The sequence below is a fragment of the Prinia subflava genome, chromosome 10 (assembly GCF_021018805.1).
Source record: "Prinia subflava isolate CZ2003 ecotype Zambia chromosome 10, Cam_Psub_1.2, whole genome shotgun sequence".
Lineage (NCBI taxonomy): Eukaryota > Metazoa > Chordata > Aves > Passeriformes > Cisticolidae > Prinia > Prinia subflava.
The window spans coordinates 22,093,062-22,113,551 of NC_086256.1; the positions used below are offsets into that span (position 1 = coordinate 22,093,062).

Sequence of the window (20,490 nt, forward strand, 5' to 3'; positions counted from 1 at the left end):
AAACTTCTCTCTAAGTTTTATGGCGTTTTTTTGCATTTTACATACATGTGTATGTGAACTGTGTAAATAGAATTGTCTTCCAAATCAGAATGTATTGTTCAAATACTCTCTATGTTTATAAAGTGAAATTAAAATTTCCCAAGGTAGCTCTCTCGGGCGTTTTTGTTTGAAGAACTTACTTGTGATATTGTATTGTCTAGAGTGAATGTGCAGAGCCTATTGCAGTTGCCAAATTCAAAGTGCTAAACCATAGTAAGATGAGAAAATAACTCTTGTCCTATTCTCCAGAAATGCTGTGTGATTCCTTTGCAAGTTTTATTTAATTTAGTTCTTTTCATTAAACTGCACGGCTGCTTCATGAAGCTCTCGGTGTGAATCCTGCTATGTTTCCTCCTCCCTCTCCACAAACTGTTTAGCTAATGCAGCCCTGTAAGACATGGGATACTCAATAGGCATATTTTAAAACACCTTCTTGAGCTCATATCCTATCCTGGATCTTTTCTCCTACTTTTACTTTTCCTATATTTGGGTAATAGTGCTGCTAGTTGAGGTTTGAAGTGGCACAGTAAAAACTCAAATATCTGTTTTTGAATAATAGTAGACTTAATTTTTCTGGGTTTTGTTTCCAAGTATCACTGCTGCTTGCAGTGGAAATAATACTTTCTGTGTTTACATGAAATTGATTTTGAATTATCTGAATGGTTTTAGTACAAAGTACAAATAATTTGAAACTCTTGATGATCTCTGGGGTTGACCTTAGGTATGCAGAGGAACACAAAATGCATCATTAAAATGCTCAGTCTTAGATTTCATTAATTTTATGACTGTAAAATTGTCACCTACGTTTCCAAATGAAATGCTCTAATAAGGAAGACAGGTTTATGTGGTAAGGCTTTGTAGTTCTTCAGTTCAGACCATGCTTGGAACTTTTTCACCCTTCCTTTAGGCAAATCCCTTAGAAGCAGAATGTTTCAATTTTACACATTTTGTGTCAATTTTCCAGACAGAAAAGTAGCCCCTAGACATTAGACATTTAGCTACGGAAAGGCAGTTTCCTTAGTTTTATTTGATTACTAGAAGTTAGATTCCTGCTGATAGTTCAGGACTGTTAGTGGTTACCTGACTATTTGACAGAAAACATTTCCTCTCCTTTGTTTAACCTTTGACTCATGAATGTAAAAGTTTTATCAGAGCTGTAGTAGAAGCACCGGTGAGGTGGAAGTCTACTTATGGCAACAAGGGTTGTGCGTGACTTTGAATAAAAGTCTGAGCTCCTGCCTTGTGGCTCATTTGGATTTAGAGAAAATGCTAAGTATGTTTTTAATTAACCATGAAGGATCTTGGTCTCTTGCTTTTGTGACAGACAGGGGCTGTACATTCAAATAAAGACCCCTGTATTCTCCATCAGGGAATATATATCTATTAATATTGTCTATGTTTTTATGCTTCTCATGATTATGGAAGAAATAGCTAGAGAAGTTGTGGTATGTTTTTGGATGTTGTCCTATGCTTGTCTTACGTGTTTGTTTTTCAAACAGTTATTGATTGTAACTTGAGGAATGCAAGCACAGTGGCTACAATTAAAGAAAAATAAATAAAAAACCAGTAGTGATTGCATAGTTTAAGGACTGAAATTAATTTAGGCTTCCAAATGCATTAAAATTGAACAATAAAGCACTTATTTTCCTCTACTTTCTCTACTGTGAAGGGACTTTATTGATAACCTTTAGACATTTTCATAGGACAGCAAATAAATTATGAAATGTACTGCCTGCTCATAAATAATTTTATGAATACAGATATGTTGGTGAGGTTTTTCCAGTAATGGACTTCAGTTTTGATTTTATCTGTTGTTAAGATACATGTTAGTGTGTACCTTAACACATTAAGGTACACATTAATGTGTAAGGTACATATTGATGTACATATTAGTGTGCCAGCTCTGAGTTAGGAGGAGTAATATATTACGAGTCTCCTCTGTCAAATTCAGACATTTAAAACTATGTCTTTCAGATAATGCATTTCTGTACTGACTTGAAAAAAATAGTTACCCAGCTAATAGATGCTGAATTGTTCGCTGGATGAATTTTCTGTACATAGACTAGTTCTACTGTGCTAGCAAAGATCAAATAATTTCGCAAGATTTGTTAACAGGACAAGCAAAGAAGAGCCTTTGATCCATAATGCTTCTGGATTTTAGCTGGTGTACAAACAAATGCCAAACAAGCCAACGAGGCCAAATGCTGGATACTGTCCCTGTGTCACTACAGCCCTGTGCAGCATTCCAGGCAGGGGCAGAGTGCCTGGAAAGCTGCCTTTGGAAAAGGACTTGGGAGAGCTGGTCGGCAGTGGCTGAACAAGAGCCAGCAGTGCACAGGTGGCCAAGAAGGCCAAGGGCATCCTGGCTTGGATCAGGAATAGTGTGGCCAGCAGGAGCAGGGAAGGGATCATCCCCCTGCACTGGGCACTGGTGAGGCAGCACCTTGAACTCTGTGTTTGGTTTTGGGCTACTCCCTTCAGGAAGGACACTGAGAGGCTGGAGAGTGGCCAGAAGTAATGGAGCTGGCAGAGGGTCTAGAGCACGAGTCTGGTGAGGAGCAGCTAAGGGAGCTGGGGGTGTTTAGCCCGGAGAAAAGGATGCTCTGGGGTGACCTTAGAGCTCTTTACAACCACATGAAAAGAGGGTGTAGCAAGTGGGTGTCGGGCTCTCTCCTGGGTAATAAGTCATGGGACAAGAGGAAATGGCCTCAAGTTGCACCACTGGAGGTTTAGATTGGGTATTAGGAAAAGTTTCTTCATGGAAAGGGTTGTTGAGCACTGGAACAGGTTTTCTGCGGAGGTGGTGCATTCACCATCCCTGGAGGGATTTAAAAGACAGGGAGATGTGGTGGTTGGGACCTGGTTTGGTGGGAGATTTGGCAATGCTGAGTTGATGGTTGGACTCAGGGTCTTTTCCAACCTTCAGGATTCTGTGATTCCATATACAATTCTTTGTCCAATGTGATATACTCAATAAAGACGTAAAGCCTATATCATCCGGTGTTTATCTATGAATAAATCTGTTTACTAGAGTAGTCCAAATCAATTAATAGGATTATTAACAAATGTGCTTCCAAAATTAGTCTATGATAAAGAGGACAAAAGTGTTGCTTGACAGACTTGAGCATTTAACAAATTGCAAAAAGCTTGTACTTCGTCTTTGAGTTGAGAATCTAAAAAAAAACCTGATGGTGTCTTTATAATGAACAAACACAAATGTATTTACTTTTGAATGCTGAGATGCATTGTATATGCACACATGCATATGCACTCTTTATTGTTCATGAAAAAACAGGTATAATTATTCTTTATTATACTGAAATAATTACAATTAGCAAATACATAAAAGAAAAATATAAAGGTAACTTTTCTGCTTTCTAGTAATTCTTTGTAATATTTTGTTGAAGAACATTTTAATTAGAACTATTGACAAAAGCTTTTGCAATTAGGCTGTACTACTGAAGAACTGAAGATTATGTAGAAAAGAAGCAGAGGACAGGTTCTGGCAGTCTTTGGTTTCATGCTATATAATGTAATGGAGTACTTGTTTTGATTTCCTTAATTTTTCAGGTTTAAGAGGCACACTGAAATGATATTAACCTTGTGTCTGTGGTTATAAGGCTTAAAGCAATTCTTTTACTATTCTTTCAGTTCATAAAGGAAACTGACTTCCATAAACTATGGTCAAGTAGGATGTTTTTCTTAGTGGTTCTGTTACACAAAGACATGGAAGTGTATCATCAACCTGATGCTGCCAAGGGAAGAAATTTCTATGCAAGTACTCTGGTCAACATGCCTTGCTGTATGAAATAAAAATCTCCCTTGGCTTTCTGTTAGGGTTCATTAACTTCAAATAATTAATTTGACCTTTTAAAATGCTTAAAAATTGCATTTAATTTTTCTTTTCTCAGTAATAGAGGAGCTGAGATCATGCATATAGAAAAGAAGTATGGTTAATATTTTATTGAAATAGGAAAATTTATTTTTTATAGAATGCTGTTCATAAATGTTCATTATCAAAAATAGATAATCAGATGAGATTTTGGAGTATTCTACAGCAAAATGTGCTGGGGTCATGTGTACTGTTAACACAGAGGTGATAGCAAGAGGCTGGAAAGCCTTTAGGTAGTCTTACCCATTTGTGTGTGCAGTGTTACAAAAATACTTTGCAATTTATACCTACCTTGAACCTTGACTTTGAGAAAATGCTAGGACAGTGTTCCAGTCCCTGCTGTGATTCGGGGTTGCAAAGCTGTTCCACAGCCCTGACATTTGCAGAAACTCTGAACACTGCAGCGAACAATTATTTCTGTTTGCTTCTCTGTGCGGTGTTTCAGTGATGTGTAGAACCAGGTTAGCATGATTTGAGCAGATAATGGAACAGGGGTCCTGGGTGAAAGAATGCACAGAGATCAGATGTTTTAGGTGCTGATGTAGTGGGTGTTTTACAAGAGCATGGAGTGTTCACACCTGTAAGCAGTGAGTGGCCTTACAAAGGTGCACTAAAGTAAATTACATAATTATGTTAAGAATATATTGAAAAACAAATGTAATAATGTCACACCTTAACCACTGTCAGCAATACCAAGCATTAAAAATGTCTGTGAACATTAGAAAGTTGGTATTGTTTTGATTAATAGCCAGCACACACTGTATGGTAAAGTGTGATAAAGACATTAATATGGTGGATTTAAAGGAAATAATTAAATCATTGCCTTTGTATCTTTGGCTTGGCAAGAGTAAATTCATGGTGGATTTTTGTGGGGTTTATTTGTTTGGTTTTGTGGTTTTTTGGGGTTTTTTTGTTGGTTTGGTTTTTGTTTTTAGAAGCCAGTAGTTAATAATTTATAAAGACAGCAAAGACTGCTAGAAAATGCATTAACTATAACTGTGTTCAGATTTCTGCTGTGCTTTTTCTTTACCCTAAGAATCAGGATCTGTTTCTAAAGCCTTGCCAGCTGCGTACTGAGAACAGAGGTGTTACAAAGAAAACACAGCCCTTCACGGGACTCACTGCACAAAGCAGTGTTTGGCTTCTCTACCAGCCAGGGTTTCCCCCTGACAGCTTTCCTTTTCCTATCAGGGAAAACATTTCAGTTCTGCACACTGGGTTTCTGCAGTTGCAGTTAGCATATTTCCTGGAATATATCAATTTGAAATTTAAGGTCTGTCCGCAGTGTGCACTAAAGCCTTTAAGAAATACACGTCTGTGGATTTACACTGCATTGAAGAATGAAGTTTGTAGTAGTGTTATATATGGGCATGAAATGTTCTGTAAACCTTTCAGGCAGTATTTCCTTTCCAGCTCCCCCTTTTAATCTCAAACAACTAATATTAACTATATTACCTATTCAGTGATGTTTGTGATAAAACTCTCAACAGATATGAGAAGGTGTAGGTCTTGTAAATAAGGTATAATATATATTGTTATTATTTAGTTTGTTAGACTTAACATCTTAAATAGCGATGGTGAAAAGTTCTGCAGTTTGTGGTCACTGATGATATCACTGGTAAAGGTGACATCTTTAGAAGATGGCAATTTGGAACTGATACCACTGTGTGTTTGAGTTTCTTTTCTTACACTCTTCAGTTGTCTTATTTGTCTTGAACTGTGTTTAACTCAGTGAGAGTATTTCACTCACGGGCTGCAGACTTGTGTTAGAAGTCTTTTAAGTGTGGATGTATTAATGTGCTTATGTGTGCTATATTGGTGAATATTTTTACTTTTCGGAAGTTAATTTTATCTATAAAAATGACTTTATAGGGAGACCTATATTCTTACTTATCAAGTGTCACCTCTGCTGTTACACAGCATTGCAAAACTTGTCGCATGGGGTTACCTGGCCTGCCCAAAGTTGTTTTTCATTCTCCAGGGAAGCAGCAGGTCTGTCAGTCCCCTGCATATAGGAAGATGTAGAATTTCAAAATTGCAAGTAACTACTGAAACCTGTAACATTTAATGATAGTGAGAATGAGATTAGAAAATGTTTCAAATGTTTTTTTGGTGCCTTGAAAATACAAAGAAGTCGAAGTACTATGAGTTAATGTGTGCTTGATGGAACTTCATTAAGGTGTCCAGCATAAAGGAACCATCTCTCTGTGCTGTCTATCAGTGATGTGCCATTAAATTTCTGCAGAAGGGTTTGATATGCTTTTTATTTATATGTAGAGATGTTATAAAAGTGTGCAAGTGAGATCAATCATCGTAGTATTTTATAAACACTGGAAAAATACATGAATGTTTTATTAAAACACTGTTTTTCTCCTGTTTTAGTTACCTACCATGGTTTGAGGTATACTACAAGCTCCTAAATACCCTGGCAGATTATTTGGCTAAAGAACAGGTAATTTTACATATTCTAGTTCTTCGTGAAAAATATTTTCCTTGCTATACTAGTCACCATTTCAAATACTGTAAAGGGATTCTATACCATTTAAAAGTTTAAGATTTTAGTAGGATTTACAAGCAAGTTTTATTCCTCCTACTGAAACTCAAAGAATTTGAACATACAGCTTCCACAGTCGCTTGAATCCCACATTATTTTAAAAAAGCTGCTGAAAATATACCTTTATAACATGTCAGTCTCAGCATAAACAGGTCCTGTGTGAAGTGTGAGCCGTGTCACATCACTGGAGAGCTGCATGATGTATTGATTGTAAACTGTAGCTCTCTGGAACTATCTGAATATCAGCTGCAAACACTTTTGTTCAGAGCTGTATAAAATATGATGTACTGTTTCACCCTTCACATTAACTAAAAACTGCTTCTCGTAATTCTGACATCTCAAGTAGCAAGACAAAATTACTTGCAGCATTTGGTGAAGAATCATGATAGTTTAGTTTGCATATTCATGAGCAATTAGAGGTATTCCAAGATTACACAGCAAAAGAGCTACTGGCATCTGTCTTTACTGAGAACATTAAAGCTATCCTTTCCTTTCTGCTTTATATTAGTGTATTAGACTTCAATTAAAAAAAAAGGCATCAATATTTAGCCATATGCCGTATACTGGAAAAGCTGACATTTCAAAAATACATCAAGTATAGAATAAGCAATAATTATGCATTATAGTGAATGGACTATAGAGAGTGATGGTATTTTATGTAAAAAGATAAATAGGAAAGTTTGGTTTCATCTGTGTGATTCAATGAAGTGGAATATATGTAAGTCTTACAGATGCTATAGTTAGACCTTGGTTTTTGGTTCCTATTTCACTGTAGTAGAAAAAACCATTATTAAGGTTGTATTTGAGACAAGAGGATAGGGATGGTCTTGATCATCAGTGCTGCCATTGCAGTTAATTCTTCAAGCAATTTAGGTAGGGTTTGTTGTTTTGTGTGCTGAGGCAACTGCTTTGGTGAGTCAGAGAGCTGCAGCGTGCATGGATCAGTCTGTTCCTCTGCCTGGAGCCTGCCTGCTGCTGAGGAGGCTGTGGGAGGAGCTGCTCCCTCCAGGCACTGCTCATCTGACCAGGAGCTAGACCAAAGCCTTGTTCACTGCTGTGAGGTCCAGCAGCATCCTCTTCTTACAGGGAGAGGCAGAAGCTTTTTGTAAATTCAAAACAATTTGTTTAAAAGCTGTCCCTAGCTTGTCACTGATACTTTTTGGTTTTACTTTGGCAACATAAAGAATTTAATCTCCATGAACCAAACCCCTAAACTGAATGAAAATCCCAAACCAACAAAAGCTCTAATCACTTCTCTAGGAAGTAAATGTCCCTTCTAGAGACCAAAGTGACAAATCCCAGTTAAACCAGGTAGCTGCAAGTACATTTTAGTAAACCTTATTAACTGTTTTATGTGTTTTGATGAGATATATTTAATAAAATTTGAAATAAACACATATCATGGCTAACAGCTTTAGGAAGATGATGTCCAGGATATACAGACCAGCTAGACATGGTATCCCAGTTTTCAGTTGCAAATGATGTGAGTCCCTTGAGGAGTGAGTAGGAAAACATGTAAGAGGTTGGCTTAACTTGAAGATACAATCATTTTATGACATAAAAAGCTGGCCTGAATTTTATACTTAATATTTAAATACTTCACTGTAAATTACAAATGTTTTGGTTATTAAATATTTTTATCTGTTTGTCAGTATGTAATTTGATGTGTAGTAAATAGTAGTTAGTTTTTCTATGATAATTAATTACCTTTAAAATGTATTCTCTATAGGAAAATGACTCAAATGATTTGTTGAAATCATTGTATAATCATCCTGTGCCAAAGGTGAATGCTTTAGTCAGTTTAAGTGTGGTAAGTATTTTTTCTATTTTATTCCTGCTGACTATGAAAAAGTAGGTAAAGTTGAAAGAAAAAGAAACCTCAACCCTTTGAAAGAGTAAATTTGTGTTGCTTCCCATCCTTAACTGGCTTGCACAACTTTTTTATTTTCCTCTGTGCAGGGTTTAGTCTGTCTCTGTCTCATGTTGTTTTCTAAAAGTTGTAGTCATAAAGAAGCAGAAATTTGAATTCTGCTCAGTGGATTAGAAAGTAAACTGCAGTGGAATCTGACAGTGCTAGAACTACTTTTTTGTGCTTCCAGCTGTTTCATGTAGACAATTTTGGTTTCTCCTGCTGTGCATCAGGAGACACGAACTCAGTTTTATTGCCTCTTATGTCTGAGTAGGTACAGTTTCAGGATTGGTCAAAAGTCTGTGAAAGCTGGCTGCTTTCCCATCCTGCTTCCCCTTTTTCCTGGTTTTGCTTAATCATACAAAAATGCTGGAGGAAGAAGAGTAGAAGTACACTGTGTTATGTGAAACTTTCAGCACATCTCAGTGAAATAACATGTCCAGGCCTCCTTTGCTTTTGTGCTCCAATTTTTTGTGATGTGGGATGGGAGGGTGATAGTGGGGGAAGATGGTGTTGCTGCAGAAACATCAAAAAGTGGATGTGTCATTGTCCTGAAGTTTTAACTAGAATTAGCTGCTGGATGCATGTTTAAACACATTTATAAAGCTTGTGTGAAATGTAGAGCCAGCACAGAACCTCTGCTGAGCCATTGTGCACGTTCAGAGCCTCTGTACAGGTACTGCACTTGCCACAGTGTGCAAATAGCTGGATCTTATGGAACCACCACATGTTGCAGGACACAGAAAGAAGTGATTTTGTAAAGGCTTCGCTTACACACATACTGAAATATCATTAGTTTATTTATCTTCACCTGATTTGTGTGATTTCTTGTGACTTTGAGCTCATGTATTTTAGAAATAAGCCCCGTACTTCAATTAAAGTAAGCACAGATTCTAGAAAAGCATCTGGCCCTATTGTGAAGGCAGGAAAAGTGGAGTTTACCACTTCTGTTCCAGGAGTTACTGATCCTTGCTGCTTAACATAATGCTACTTTTATTTTATTTTAATTTTTCATATTTTAAATGCCCTTTTTTTTCACTAGGCTATAGAGACCTAATATTTTCCCTCCTTGTACAGAGCTAATTGACTATATTTGAAAGTCCTTCCAGTCTTGTGTGTTGTGTTTCACCAGAACAGTGAACTGGATTTGAGGCTGCAGTTGGAATTGTTTCTGTTGATACGTTTTTTCATTCTGTTGTCAGTGTAATGTTTCACTTCCTAGCACCTATGCCAAAAATATTTCTGTATCTCAAATAATATTTTGCTATCATTGATTATAGTATTACAACCAATTATCATTTGGCAACTCTAAAATGCTTTATAAAATGTCCTTCAAAACTCCTGTGGTTCAGAGGGACATAGAAAAGTTTTAAATCTGTTTTCCTTTGTGTTTCTCACAAAGTTCTTCTTGTCTATAACTTGCCCACCTCAAAATGAACGTTGTGGGGAATGTGGACATGGCTGTTTTGGTGAATACAGCTGGCTACACTGGAATGACAGATTGCTTGCTATAAAGTCAATACTTGTTGGGTTTATTTCAATGTTGTCTGACTTTGGAATTGTTTTTTCTCAATTATGCCTTGTTCCCAGTTCTGTCAAAGAGTTTTGTAGTCTTTCTTGCTGAACAATGACTATCGAAATGCAAAGCTCTTGCCAAATGCTTGGATCCAGGGACAGTCAGGCAAATATTGTGGGTTGAGGTAAGGCAGAGCAGGGAGGAATAGGTCAGCTAGAATCCAAATGCTTCTTGGATCTAAAGGCAGCTCTGTTTTGGTAATGCCACAGGGAGCAGGGAAATAGTTATTGCCACTTGCAGTTCTAGTCTTTTGTGCTGATGTTCCTTTCTTGATCTTCAGATATTGTAGAAAAGCTAGACTGGAAGCATCAGTAGTAATAGACCTAAAAAGGAAGTACAATCTAAAAAATAATTGTAGAAATGACATCCTGAGGTGGCTTTTCCTTGTGCCAGGATCAGTCTGGTTCAGATTCCATTCACTCACATGTGCTGCAGGGTAAAGGCCCATGAATGCTGCAGCAGGGTTTGGGTGGCAGACCACAGTGATCCTTAGGATTGTGTGTGCATAACCATGCCTAAATTCCATCCAATATCTGAATATGTGGTGTTTCCTAGCAATATTTGGTCAGGAGACACCAAAATGCCTTTGTCCACTTAGGGACCAAGTTGTACTCCCACCTGTTGGTCCCAGTAACAAATACTCTGCAGCTGAAATCTATGAGGTAGTCATTTGTTCTGTGAAACCTGAGCTTAAAAATAATTTAGGTCACTTTTTTGTTGTTTTAATTTTTTTTAAAAAAAGTTGTTATTGGGAAGGCTAGCTAAGTCTGAATTCAAATGGGGAGGAATAAAAGGAATGAAACTTATTTCAGCCAATATTTTAAACATGGAGAATTACAAGCAGTAGAGCCAGCTTTGGCCTTTATTGTTGGAAAACTCAAAAGTCAATTGTTCAATCTTTCTCTCATCTTGCATAAGAACCAAGAGATGATTTTTACAAGTGAGCGAGTTTTGAAAAAACAGCCTTGTCTTGTATCGGTGAGTTTCAAAGGCGCTGACTATCTAAAGCCTATCATAATTAAAGAAATAATCACCTGCCAAAGACATCTCTGTTGATTTGAGGCTTATTTATACCTGTCCTTTGGGGAATTCTGCTGCTGTCTTTGGCCTAAAAGACCCGTCTAATATTAACGTACCTTTTCTGTTTAAATCCAGCTTCAGAGCTATGTGTGTGTGCATCATGATCCTTTTGTAAAAACTGCTACCAAAATCAAACCTTTGAACTGATGAGCAAAACTTGCATTTTCCAGTGTCCTTTGTAGAAAAAACTTTATACAGGACAACAGTTATTAATTTAGTATCTCTTCCAAGGCCATTCATCTTCCTAAGGGAGTGCACAAAGATGTGCAAGGACTCCATACCACAGTATTTTTGCTACTTTATGACTCTTAATGACTGCAGTAATGGCTTTGCTTCTCATACTTCTGGCTTCCTTTTCTGTTTAATGAGTGAAATATTATTACTTTGTTAATTAGAAATAATTACTTCTCTAAGTTAATAACTTCATTACTCAGAAATCTTTTGATAATATTCTGCAATCTTATTACATATAGGGAATAATTTTGTTCTCAATATACTTCTGAAGAATGCAGGCATTCTGTCTGAATCTAATCTGAATATTTTCCTCTTCTTGAGCAGAGAATTTTCTTTTTTCCTGTGTTGATGTGAAACAATACCTGTGATATTTATTGTGCAAGTGGTATGATGTTTATGGGATGCCTTTTTCAAGCCAATTTTTTCCTTAAATTTTAACTATTGCCAAATGACCTAATTTGTGGGCAAAATTTTCTATTAAATGTATCAAGCTGGTTTAATAAGTCTCCTACACAGACTTAATAGTATTAATTTTTTTTCTTGAATGCAAGACACATTTAAGTCTTATAGACTTTGTTTTGGTGTATCTTTTTCAAGTTTGACTTGAGAACAAGCTATGTCTTTGTGTTGCTAATTATAATTGTAAAAATATACTGTAAAAACAAAAAGTAAAAAAAATCAAAATTCTATAAAAAAAGCTAAAAAAATCAATAATTGTCTTATTTACTTAATATGCACTCATTTTTTTTTCTCCTTCAAAATGTAGACTAATATGCAAAAAATACCTTAAAATTACTGAGTTAAATCCATGTCTGATAACCAATAAGAGCATTGGATTTATGAGAGTTAATTTACATTACATCTGGTTTTAGTTTAATCCATTTTATATTTACATCCTAGATGGCCTCAAACTAAGATGCATAAAATTGTTAATGTATTTCATAAATGATTGCAGAATCTCAGGCTTCAGAGATGTGGCATTTCTGTTGCCACATTTTTGATTCAAAGATGTTTGGAAAGAGAATTTATATCAAGTAATAATATTTCTATTCTAAATATTTTTCTCATGTGAATGGTTTTTGTTTTCCATTCTAAATTTACATTTTGTCCTGTAGCATTTTTTGTTGCAATTTTTAATTCAATGCTTAATTTAATCAATGCTACTCTCAAGCTCATGACAACATTTGAAGCTGACTTAATTTCAGTGTTATTTCAAAACTGCAGCCCAACATTTTATTCCCTTGGTTTTGTGCTGTGCAGAACCAGAGCTTGTCATTTCATGTCGTGATCTGCTTAATTCTTTGTCTAGCAGCAGTAAGAATATTATTAGAAAAATGGCTATTTGCTTAAACACAGATGGGGCTGGAAATCCTAAATGCTGGGTTCTTACAAGAAGAATTTTTTTTCCTGTACATAAATTATCAATTATTTTTTCCCATCAATTAGCACTCGTATTTCATTACTCCTGATATAACTGGATTGCCAACTATCCCTGAAAGTGTAAGTATTTCATTTCTTACTTAACCTCATTCTGGGTAGGCTGAACTTTTGCTTTTATCAAGAGGAGATTTTTTTTCTAAGACTGTTTTTAGAAATGATTGATGTCTGTTATTGCAACCTTTAGCTGACAGTTACTGTTGCACTCATTAACCCATTTTAAAGCATTAACAGGACTTTTCTGACCACTGCTTTACCCACCCTTTGCTTGTAGTTACTTGGCTTCTTTGCATTTACTAGAATTACTTATATAAAACACATTCTACTTCTGCACCTTGTATTTTATTTGAATACTTGCCCTTTAAACACTGCATTGCTCAGCTGCAAATTCAGCCATCAAGATATGCAGTCATTTTTTGTGCAAGAAGGCTTTTTGAAAACATGCTGTACCTGCCTACACTCGGATGCTAACCAAGCACCAGGGGTTTGGGCCTCTTTTGTTGTTGTTGTAGTTGTTGATTATTTTCTTTATGAAGACTTGCATTCTGTAGATGCCAAATCCTGGATGTTGCTGTGGGTAAATTACAAATAGGAAATCTCAAATCACGTTTTCTGTGACGTGTTTAGCTAGATAGCATCTCAGAAAAGAGCTTTGAAGGGTCCCTTCTTCCCCCTCCAGCCTCTAAATCTGGAATTGTCCCTGGCTGCATAAGCGTGTGTTTTTACACTTTCAGAGACCTCCTTTAGAAGTTAAGCTGTGGGGGCTCCCAAAATCACGCAGTGTCCCAGAGCTGGTTCCTGGTGGATGTGGTGTGGGGGCAGCAGGGAGCGTGGTGGAGGCAGGGTGGGGTGGGCCAGGGAAGGACACAGAGCTGGGGAAGCGCGGTGGAGAGGAGCAGAGGAGGCCTGAGGGATCTGTGCTGCAGGGACGGACTCTGAGGAGGCGCTGGGGACCATGCTGCAGCTCAGGAAACCAGGGGAACTTGCTGGATGGAGGGATAAAAGAGAGGACACTTGTTTGCTAGGGTTCATTCACTAGGACAGGGCTCAGTTTTTAAATGTATATTTTCTTCTGTTTCACCTAATGTTTTGAACACCCCTAGTTTTAAGGAATCTCTTAACCTCTTATTTGGTGTTCTACTAAAATAGAGTTTTGGAGGCTAGAAGGGCTTAAATTGAAGAAAATATGGGAAAGCATCTAGCTGGGCCTGGGGCAGATAAAGACTCTTGCACTGATGCCAGTGCAGACTTATTTTTCTGGACTGAGAAAGGTAAAATAATTTTAAGGTGCCTTTCTATAATTATTTTTGCACCACTAATTAAAGTCTCATCCTTTTAGTATGAATCAAAATAGTAAGGTACTAATGGAGAGTTAGAACATGGAAGGAGTGAAGAGATGAAGTAATTACAGTAAATTAGCAATAAAATGAATTTTTTTACCTTTTGTTGTAAGGTTCACATATTTCAGGGGCAGTAACTTTTCAGCTATAACAAATATCTGTGACTGTCAAGATAAATTGGTCTTTACAAGATTGTGAACTGTTTTTTAACACAGCTTTTTCAACACAGAACCAGCACACCGTTATCAGCTGCAATGTTAGAGGGTGTCCAAGGTAAATTGGACTGAGATTCCCATGGTGCATTAGCCTCTGACAACCCCTTAAAAGTAACACTTGAAAGACCAGAGGTTTTTTCCTAAAACTGAGTGCTTGTAGCCCTAAATCTGGTTTTTATCTCTTCCAAAATTCTATGCAGTGCCAAGAATAATATTCAATGTCTTGAAATTAATAATGGGTTTATGAATTTACATGAAACTTGATTGACCATTGGATGTTTGTTGGTATTTTCAAATTTTTTGTTTGTTTGTTTAATGTTGCAATATATCCAAAAAGGAAGTCATCCCACTCTGAAGCTTTTCCTACCCATCTTGCCCTGCCTATTTTTTCAGGGTGACCTTGCTGCTGTGTGTTCACCACAGCCAGAATAGAATGTCAGTGTAAAATTCCAGTGTTGATGTCTGTCCTTCTGCTGGGTCCTATCCTTGACAGACCTCCTACGTGAACATTCAGTTACAGTGTTGTCCCTGAGAAGAGATGAATAGCAGTTCTGGTTGGAGAGATGATGATGAATGTGTGAAATTAAATATTTTGCATATTGGCTGTATTAGTATATTTTCAAACATGTTCTCCAGTGTTTACAGAAATTTGCTGTTTTCCCAGGCAATTTTGCTGGTGGCTGTTTTAGCTTATTCAGAACTTATGTGTCTCTGGTGCTGTGCCCTGCAGAAATAACTGTTACATTCATCTGGAACACAGAGATCCCCCCACTCTTTTTCTCTTTTCCTCACTTTTCTGATGTCTGAACTATTAGTGGGTGGTGCTGGTGACTTTACCTCTGATTAAACCCCACAGTGGGATTCTTACCGGGGTGAAAAGGGTGGCTGCAGGAAGAACCCAGTACCTTCCACCAGTTCTGCAGGATGTTTGATGTCCTGGCACACACAGCTCCAGCAAAAGCTTGGTGTTGTTCAACAAGCTGTTTTGCTGTACTTGAAATGGAAAAAAATGTGTTGACTTTGGGAGAGCCTGGCAAAGTAGCAGTTTTATTACTGTAGCTGTGACAGAACAGTTATCACCGTGGTGAAAGGTCTGTTCCTGGGTTGGAACTAATGGTCACCTTAAAAGCATATGGTGATATTGATGTAAAACCCAATCTCGTATTGTTTTGAACTTGAAAATACAAAAGGGCAAATCTGAGTCACAAGCATAATGAAATGAACAAAATATTAATAACTTATGTCACAGTTAACTTTTCATTTGCTTTAAAACCCAATTAATTATTTTTAAAGTGCACAAATTTTGGTGCAAAGGGATTTCTTTAATAGTTTGGGGTTGGGTTTTTTTTCCCACCTACTAATTAGACAAAAATGTTCACAAGTAATATAAATCAAATGTTCCACTTAGCTACTACTGTTGCTATATTGTTAACTTTTTTCTTATTGAAACAGAGAAACCTCACTGAATATTTTGTTGCTGTGGATGTGAACAACATGCTGCAACTTTATGCCAGTATGTTGCATGAGAGACGAATCATTATTACCTCCAGCAAACTAAGCACTGTAAGTACTTCACACATCTCTTTTTAAGTAGGATATATCGAACATTTCACAAAATGACCTGCAGACCTTTGTGGTTTTAGATATGTTCCATGTGTACTTATGAGACAATATCTACATACTCTTCTAATATATGGTTTTAGTCTGGCTCTTGAAGTACAAAAGTCTGATTTATGTAAGACCTACTCAGATACATTAAGTCAGGTTAATTATTTTTCTTATCAGGAGATGAGAGTTCTTTAACTCTCACGAGTTCATTTCTGTGCCTTCTAACCTAAAAAGAATTCTTAAGGGCTATTATAAGGTCTTTATTATTCACTTGTGGCTTATTCCATTGGAGCTACTTGAAAGAAATCAAAGATCCCTAATAATAGCTGCTCTCCTAACCTGGTAATAGGTAGATTCATCTTTGTTAGAGTGGTTTGGGAGTGCACACTGTAATATCTGTGATTTGGAGCATCTCTTCAGACTGTCAATAATGTACAACTCAAAATAGCAGTTTTTTAATTAAAGGTTTAGAGCTACTGCCCACATTAAAATGTTTCTTTTCCTTCCTTATGCCTGCTTAGGCTACTTAATGAAAGAATGTTGCATTTCATTTAGAAAGTATACCTAAATATTCAGATGCCATTTTATTTTACTCTTCACAGAACCTTACAGATTTTTAAAATCCCCTATATTCTGAAAATACTCCCAAGTCAGCTTTGCTCAGTACAAGACTGTCACTTTATAACCAAGTTTTAATCACAGAGTATAATTCTTATGCAGAATCTTTAGCCTATTAAGCACCATTACCTAGTTTTTTTTTGAAGAATGCTGCATAAAACATTTTGTTTAATATGCTCTCAGTGGTGGAAAATCAATTCTGTATTTCTGAGCACTGCTAATTGCACTACCAAATAAATGAACACATGGGTAAGGTTGGATATAGTATAAAAATTACTATTTTCAGAGACTTGCAGGTGCTGTAAGGAGTGAGAATTCTTTGATTATATATAGTGGATAAAAGTCCTTTCAATGTTTTTGACTCAAAAGTAAATTGAAGATAGAGAAGGTTCAGAATTGCTGTAAAAGGCTGACAGGTTTTACAATTCTAGGTGCAGCAGCAATTATTTAATTGCTTTATTTTTTTTTAAACAGCACAGTGTTGAGTTCCTGGATCTGTGACCAGCACTGCAGTTAGGGCAGGGCACAAAGGCACTTTCCCAGTGCTCTGCAGGGAGTGGAGCTAAGTCAGTCCTGGGAACTGGAGTGAAGCAAACATGGGGTCATATAAGCAGAGGCCACGTGAACAACTAAAAACCAGCAAAATAAATACTACATTAATTTATAAGATCTTCACTTTACTAGTTTGTTGATAGATTTTTTAACCACCAAAGACGGTGGATTACTTTATCTTAGGAAATTTCCATGGTTTATTACAGGTTTTTTTTTTCCCCTTCTCCATGGTCCTCTCCTCTTCCTGAAATGGATAGGGAAGGAATTGTGCATCACAACAGTAATAAGACCTGAATGGGCAAACAGATTTGGAAGGGAAAGCCCTTTCAGAGAACCGGTTGTAACAGAAGCTCCCATGATGTAGCAAAACTGTGGAATCAGAATTTTTTTTCACTTTTCCAGTCTGAAACACAGCTTGCTATATTTGAAAGGGGAAAAAAAAGTGGGGAGGGAAATACACCATTAAAAAGCTCAGCTGCAATGATGGCCCAGTCAGCCGTGTTTTACTGCTCCAGAAGAGAGGAGATAGGAATCGTGGTGGCAGCTGTGAGCCTGTGGAAGATTCATTCTGCAGGTGAGCACGTGTCCGTCTGCTTGACACGATTTAGAATTGTACTCTCAGCCTACATTTGGATCTGCTTGGGACTTGTTTTTGTTAGGCTGAACATCTCAGCTGGTCTGTATTGCAGTGATGTGACAAGAGAAGAGGAAGTACCAGGATTAGACTGTGCTCATCTAGACCACCTTATTTAAATGATCAGATTTCTCTTTGGAAGCCATTACACAACAACAGATAGAATATTCTAGTTGTGAGAAACTTCCACTTGGTTTATAGTTTGGCTGTTTATTCCTAACCTTTTAATGAATTAATAGCCATGTTGCTGGTGTCTTCTCTTGAAAATAATTTATGTCACATTCCAGACATTTGTAGAGGTGTTTGGATGTCCTGGAGAGTGTCCCCAAGCTGTGAATGTAAATAGTAGCTTGCAGGTCAAATCCAAAACAAGAGAGCACATTGGCTTCACTTTTTTTCAGCCTACTAGCATTGCTTAAGTCATGGCTAAACAAAATTACTGCCACATCATGTTGGATCCCCTTTTGATACAGGATTGGTTATTTTTCACTTGCACTAGTGAGTTCTGATAAAACAGAAAAGTCTACCTGACTCATTAAGAGCTCACAGAAGTGCTGCCTGCTCATCTCTTTCATGAAGGGAACAGGGGTGATGCATGGCTTGCTTCTTTACAGAGCAGTATAGTTAAAAAAGTTAATGAAACACTTTCCAGGATTGCCTATAAGAATTTAATTGAATTGCCAAGAATGATTAAATGTGTTTTTGGCAAAAGATATTTCTCCTTTAACATGGGGATTGCTTGATGTAATACAGTAAGCAAATGGAGTGTGTTTGGACATCAGCCTTTGCAAACTGTGCTGTTTTACTGTTGCATACAAAACATAGAAGACTGGCAGGTTCTGTTGCAAAGTTCCTGTTTTAATATTCCTAAATTACAGCTTGATACTGGAAAAGATTATTTGTTCAAAAATAGTGCAACCAAGCGTAACTTTCTGTTAAGGGAGTTGTGTCTTATCTTTGGGGTTAACTGAATATCAAGTGTTTATGTCAGTTCATGAAGACTGGGTTGTGATGTCACCTTCAAAGTATCAGCTCTGTTTTGGTTTACTATCTCAGGGCACTGACTGATAACAAAAGGCATAATTCAAGGCCTTGCTCACTTTCTTCTCACCCTTCTTGTGGGGGCCAGGAATGGGAAACTGCACTTACTTTTGTTCAGGAATTCTTTGTCTACTCTTTCTGCCCTATTAATTTCATACTGTCATTATATTCAAGTGTAAAGGATCAGTCCTAGTATGGAAAAAAGGAGGCAAAAATGATGCTATATTTAAAAGGGTTTACTGTTGAGGAAAAGAAAAAGAAAGGAAGGTTGTCTATTTTAAGTTGCTAACTAGAGTTTTTAAATAGTAATAATAAAAACCCAAAAAACCCCCATCTTGATGGTGTTTCACCTTATATTTTATTTCAGCCAATCAGGCTTTGTTCTGTGGGCATCTTCAGATTTTTGCAGTTGTTGTATTTTCTTTGCATCTTCCTTTAAATTAATTTTCTGTGGGTTTATCTCCTTTAAAAATTCCTTTGGTCTAGATATTTGTTTGATAGTCTTTCCAATTACTACCAAGATACAAGTGGAAACTTCCCACCACTCCATTTTCTTGTAGCTTCTGGTCATTATTTGCCCTAACTGTTGATTCTTTTATTAGCTTGACTTTCTGACCACTTTAATAATGTGATTATCACCAACCTCACAGCTTGCTTCAGGCTTAGCGTTAGAGCGAGATGGATTCAGCCAGCCTGAGGATTTCGCTCTGCAAGATCTGTTTGTAGCAAAAATTGCCATTTCTGGCTTTTGAACAGTAAACTAGGAAAGAGAAACAAATTATGTGGCTTTGGATTAAGCAAAAGGATGAATGAAACAAAGGGACTGATCTATTCACAGAGGTGGCTGTTAGTTATTTCACTTCAGCAGCAAAAGGAAGACCTTTCCTAAATGTCAGGCTGTGTATTCTTTCACAGGTCTGTTTCCTCAAATGCCACTGCATCTGCATGTATTCTTATTAGTTGCATGGAGCTGTATGAGTTTCAATACAAATAGTTTTTAGTTCAGTCTTTCTATAAATTATTGAAGTGCTGGGCTTGGCTTTTCCAGGAAGGCTGAGCTACAGCATTGACTTTATGCATGCTGGAGGCAGGCCCTAGATGTTTTGGCCCCAAGTGCACCTGCTGTGGTAGTCTAGCAGAACATCATACCACACTCTCATGTATTCAAAGCAAAGGAATAAATCATGATTTTACAACAGTGCATCAGTTGACTTATTGCTGTTTTGTGACCGGAGGTAGGAAGGATTGCTGTTTAAAGCCATGTCATCGGTTCTCAAGCCACTCAAGCATGTAAGCTTGTCATATGCCTCTGTAATTGTACCTCTGCAGTCTCTCCCTAACTAGTCAGCTGGGGCCGCGCGCTGCGTCTCCAGCGCCCGGCTGGCCAGTGTCTGACAGGAGCTTTCTCATCAGCCTGTCAGCAGTATGCTAACGAGATGGGAGCTGCTGCGGCCGCGCTGGCAGCTGCGAGGAGCGCCGCACTTTGAGCAAATGTCTGAATGCTGCTCCACTCTGACCACTGTTTGTTTCATTGGTACAAGCCTGACGTGCCTCAGAGCGCGGCGCTGAAAAGTTCTGCTTGGCGCTGGCTTGGGGTTTCTTTGGTAGCCTTAAATATCAACAAAAGGTACAGAGTTATTTGTTTTGGTGCTGGAGGAGCACTGAATACATTTGTGGAATCACTTTTACTGTTGCTTCCATGCAAAGAGAACGTTCTACAGTTGCTCCCCCAGTTGCCCTCAGTGAATTGGACTGAGTGTT

At 37.4% G+C, this 20,490-nt stretch overlaps 1 protein-coding gene across 3 annotated transcripts in view; it reads left to right on the forward strand.

Moving 5' to 3' along the window:
- Window positions 1-20,490, forward strand: part of DENND1B (DENN domain containing 1B) — a 152,735-nt gene that overhangs the window by 67,458 nt on the left and 64,787 nt on the right. The window contains exons 6-10 of one of the 3 annotated variants that reach the window (XM_063407693.1): window positions 6,314-6,383; window positions 8,215-8,295; window positions 10,889-10,948; window positions 12,731-12,784; window positions 15,729-15,839. In XM_063407693.1, coding sequence (XP_063263763.1) covers window positions 6,314-6,383; window positions 8,215-8,295; window positions 10,889-10,948; window positions 12,731-12,784; window positions 15,729-15,839 — 376 coding nt within the window. The remainder of the gene's footprint in view (window positions 1-6,313; window positions 6,384-8,214; window positions 8,296-10,888; window positions 10,949-12,730; window positions 12,785-15,728; window positions 15,840-20,490) is intronic. The other 2 variants (XM_063407695.1, XM_063407696.1) reach the window with 2 other exon arrangements.